Source organism: Protobothrops mucrosquamatus, unplaced genomic scaffold (genome assembly GCF_001527695.2).
Source record: "Protobothrops mucrosquamatus isolate PMUCROS unplaced genomic scaffold, P.Mucros_1.0 scaffold283, whole genome shotgun sequence".
Lineage (NCBI taxonomy): Eukaryota > Metazoa > Chordata > Lepidosauria > Squamata > Viperidae > Protobothrops > Protobothrops mucrosquamatus.
In genome coordinates, this window is record NW_015386627.1 from 176,440 (window position 1) to 181,493 (window position 5,054).

The 5,054-nt window shown below is 38.9% G+C and overlaps 1 protein-coding gene across 1 annotated transcript in view; it reads left to right on the plus strand.

The window, feature by feature from the left end:
- The first annotated feature begins 276 nt into the window (after nucleotides 1-276).
- The window catches only part of PSMB3 (proteasome subunit beta 3), an 8,097-nt gene continuing 3,319 nt past the window's right edge, over nucleotides 277-5,054 (plus strand). Inside the window, exons 1-3 of the mRNA XM_015814761.1 lie at nucleotides 277-431; nucleotides 2,293-2,477; nucleotides 3,884-3,991. Coding sequence (XP_015670247.1) covers nucleotides 429-431; nucleotides 2,293-2,477; nucleotides 3,884-3,991 — 296 coding nt within the window. The 5' untranslated portion in view covers nucleotides 277-428. The remainder of the gene's footprint in view (nucleotides 432-2,292; nucleotides 2,478-3,883; nucleotides 3,992-5,054) is intronic.

Below are 5,054 nucleotides of genomic sequence, written 5' to 3' on the forward strand. Positions count from 1 at the left end.
AAACATCATTTTCTATTTTTATTTCATCTTTTATTTTTCTGGGGCATATTTTGTAGTTTATTTTTTTCAAGAAAAAATAGGTGTGTATTGGAGTTCGATTTTTCTTTTAAGAACAACTCTAATTTCCTAATTGGAAAAGTAGGGATTATCTAAAAATGCCGTTTAAAATTCAAGTTACAAATCCCGTGTTCATAGACTGCAACAAACTACTCTTATATTTTATCTCTATGACAAACAGGGATGACTCTTCACTTCCTGTACCGAGAGCCCATCTCCGGTCCTAGATTGTCAGGGGAAAGATGTCCAATCGCAGGAATTTATGTTGAAGTACTACGTCCTGGTGGAGGCGGGGCCTAGTAACAGCCGCGGAAGGAAGCTGGTCTTGTGGAGGAATTGTGCGTGAGAAAGGGCTTTTTCGAGGCTTCATCATGGTGAGTCTTGATATTGGAAAGAGGGGCGCGGGACAGAGGTTAAAGGAGAAATAGCTAAAATTCGGGGAGGGATCACTGGCTACTATCCTTGATGGCTGTGTGCGATTTTTCAGGATCAGCGAGATGTGCTTAGGAGAAAAAAAGAACACCGGGTCGGGTCCGTGGCCCGAACTCTTATAAACTTCTCAGCGATGCCTATTGTAGAAGCTGATTACAAGTTAGGAGAGCTTTTTTACTTTCTGGTCTGAATTTCTATGGAGGCGATAGTGAAAGCAGTTTGCATGCATTGTCTTGAGTGCTAATTGCGTCCCTGGGACTTGCCTTTTCAAATCTGTGTTAGGGTTGGTGCAAGAGCCAGAATTTATCACCTTGCTTTAAAGCAGAGGCCCCTCAAACCCATCAGCACATTTACCCCTTTATGAAGTTTCAGATTATTTATTCGTCGACCTCCAGACATCTATTGTATGAAAATAATTTAATAAATACTACTTTAATAGTATTACAAATAATAATAAATATAATGGATAGTCCCTTGGGATTAATGTTAACCATTTTGGAGAACTCTGCTTGGAAAATATAATTCTGGACTTGATAATAGTGATTTGGATAATAGTGGTTCATTGTAGATTCCTATGCCAATTTAGTTTTCTGCTGACTCAGAAATGGAAGAAAAGCATTCTAAATGCTGTAAGGCTAAGCTATAAGTTATTGATCAAGCAGTCCCTGATTTAAATCTCCTGATATAAATTCACTACAGTGAAGCACTATTATCCAAATCACTATTATCAAGTCCAGAATACTTTTGATAACAATTACAGTGCCAATCCAAATTGTCTCTGTTCTGTCCTGCAGCCAGAGAATGATGCTTTCATTTGCTCTGCCAGGAATCTTGGCACTTCCTCACTTTCCTAATGTTACCCGTTGGATTGAAAATCATTTGCCCATCCCTGTATTATTGGAATTTTGTCTACTTCTTTTTCAACATTATGCAGTTAGATTTTGTCAGATAATTTGTAAACTTTTGACAAATGGCTACACCCACAATATTAGCCATTTATTAGAACTTGCCCTGGCTTCACCTGCTATCTTTCCCAGTCTGGGTATTAGCTGCCTGAGCTAGGAGAAGTGGCAAGTATAAGGAAAGAAATTTTTTATTTACCAGGTTTCCAAAATCATCCCTGGTTTAGACACTCAGATTAGCCCAAATTGCCGACAGCCCAAGCAACAGTTTACTGATAGGGTGGAGGTTGAAACAGCAACACCCCCACCCCCAGTCCTCCCCCTCTCTCCCTGTTTCTGGAGAATGATGTCCAAGGACTGGAGGTGAGAAGTGTGCCCACATGAGCTTATACTGGCCAATAGACAACAGGCTGATCTCACTTTCATGAGGTGATTTTACAGTATCACTAACAAAGTAATTATTGGAATTTGTAGGATTATATTCATAATAAAATGGCTGCAATGTATTGGCTGCTTAAGGGCAAAACATTTTTAAAATGGGAAAGCTAAGGACAACTTAATGTTGTCTGGAGAATGGATTGGGAATTGGATGAAGGCAATATCATGGGAACACGGTGGGGGGGAGTGCTTATCAGAGCTTGTTTGTATTGTGATTACAATGAAGTGAGGAAAAAACCCTTAGTCTGTAAACCAAAATAGAACATTTATTTTAGCCCATTCTATCTGTGTCCAGTATGTGGGTTAAATTCTGGAATATTTTGCACTGTGACTCAAATATGCTTATTCTAATGTTCTTCATATTCATATGGATAAACCTTGATATGTGCAACTTAATAGCTTCTAGTAAAAAAAAGTGCTGCATTTGACATATTATTTCAATTAACATTTTTTTCTTTTCTAGTCTATTATGTCCTATAATGGAGGGGCTGTTATGGCCATGAAAGGGAAAAACTGTGTGGCTATTGCAGCCGATCGCAGATTCGGTATTCAAGCTCAGATGGTGGCCACAGACTTCCAGAAAATTTTTCCAATGGGAGACAGATTATTCATTGGTTTGGCTGGTCTTGCCACAGATGTGCAGACAGTGTAAGTATTTTGCATTAAGTAGATATAAGCAAGAAAACTAGAATATACATAGAGAGTTGTAACTAACTTGTAGCTAGTTTCTTTATTCTTATTCCAACATTGGGAATGAAGAATGTCATGATTGACCAATTTACGGAAAAGTTGAAGCTAAGTCCAGTTTTTCTCATCTATAGTGGTATGCGGAGAGGTAAATTAGACGATGGTTCTTGAATCACTGGGATCAATCATGTGGCTAAAATGGCTCTTAGAAGACAGCTTCTAAATATCGGGAGTTTGTAGAAACAGGCTAACTTCCAATACAGTGTTTTAAAGTATCAGCAACATAATTACTTTTTTCACCTAAAGTACAGATACTTATCGACATGGCTGCTTCTTTAACAATAGTTCACAGTTGCAACAGCCTTGGAAAAAATGATTTACCATCTGTCGTCAAAGTTATAAGCACTTGCAGTCATATGATTGCAATTCAGGGGCTTGGCAACCAAGTCACATTTACAACAGTTGCAGCATCTTGTAGTCATGTGATCATGTTTTGCAACTTTCCCATCAGCTTCCAATAAACGAAGTAAATTGGGGAAATTGGATTTATTTAACAACCACAACAAAAATGATCATAAAATCAGCCCCGGTCATGTTATGACTTGTTTAATAACCATATGCTTAGCTACCAAAATTGTGTGGCTGTAAGTCAAGGTCTACTTGTAAGTAGCTAAAATGAAACATATCTGGCAGCAGCTAGGAATAAATATTTATGTGAAATATGCTACAAGCTCATTCCTCTGATATTCATAATAAATTTGCAGTCTCAGTGTATACTCAGGGACATACTTTAAATGAAGGCATCTGAAGAGTGTTCACCCTGATCATTCCTGCATGTGGTATGAGATAGAATGCAAACTATTCAGAAATGTGGGTTTAATTTTCTAAATTTCAATATCCTTTCAGAATTAAACTATGGTTGCTTGCCTTTAGAACAATTTAAATGGTAGATGTTATTTTAAAAGCCTCCAAGCAGTCATCTCTAAATTGCTTACATGAATTTCAAATTCTACAATGAACAGTGAGGTGCACCATATTGATTGCTTACCAAAACAGAAATGTACTAAGTTAAATTCCCCTGATACTCCAGAATAATAAACTATTGTTTACTATTGGTTTATGATTTTTTACTTTGATTGTAGTAAAGGATGCTAGGCATGTAGTAATGTGCTTATGTGTTAATCACATTATTGGGAAATAACAAATTTGAAGCAATTTGTCTTCCTCAGATTTCTATTTTATAATTATTTGCAGGCACAACTAGTAGGTTTTAAACTATGCATCTGTGCCACTTGGATTGTAATAGAAGAGAATGGTCATTTTGCCTTAAAATGGATTTAAAACTGGTTTATTTTTCTTCTTTACAGTGCTCAAAGGCTCAAATTTCGACTAAATCTCTATGAACTGAAGGAAGGGAGGCAAATTAAGCCGCAGACCCTAATGAGCATGGTGTCCAATCTCCTATATGAAAGACGGTAAAGAGCATTCATGATATCTGAATATAGTTAGTGTTATTTAAAAAATAAATTTCAGCTAATAGAGTTGATAAGACAATTATTTTTGAACTGAGGATCAGGAAGCCTTAGGAAGGAGTCAGGAGCAACTTACTTGGATGGGCACTAATTTTTAAAACTAACCAGGCTCATATAGACAAAGTGTCAGAATTTATTCTAAGCTTTGCTCCTCACTTTATCTGCACAACATTTAATAAGTAGTTGCATTATTGCAAAGTTTAAAAACTCCTGTGATACATAGATCAAGATATAAATATTAAAAGAATTGGTGTATTTCTTACCTAGCACTAACTAATAAAATCATTGGCTTTAATCATGGCTGTGTGGAGCATATAAATTTATTAATTATTTTATGAGATTTTTAATGTTTTCCACCCCAGGATTTACCTCCTGAATAATTGGTCTGCTACAACACATGATTATTGTTACATTAGCAGGCAGTTTTTGCTCCTTCAGATTTAGTTGAACTCTGTGGTAGTTCCTATCCTGGCATGGTTAATATTGAGAGTTGCAATTAAATAGGCTTATATCTCTGCTTGAGATGATAGCAGGTAATTTTCAAAACTGATGATTTGTTCCAGCTTTTTAGTGCTGAAGATAGACAAATTGTGTACATACTTTAAACCTGCCTATGTAGTCATGCCAAAGAAAATTTATAACTTTAAAATGTAGTTACCGTATTTATTGGCGTATAACACGCACTTTTTCCCCCTGAAAATAGGGGGCAAATGATGTGTGCGTGTTATACGCCGATATAAGCTCTCCGCCGCCCGGCCCCACCTCGGCCCGGGCAGCCACGGCCCTTCCCCGTCCTCCTGCTGCCGCTGCCGCCGCGGCCCTTCACCACCCGGCCCCACCTCGGCCCGGGCAGCCGCGCCCCTTCCCCGTCCTCCTGCTGCCGCTGCCGCCGCCGCCAAGCTCTCCGCTGCCCGGCCCCACCTCGGCCCGGGCAGCCGCGGCCCTTTGCCGCCCGGCACCACCTTGGCCCGGGCAGCCACGCCCCTTCCCCATCCTCCTGCTGCCG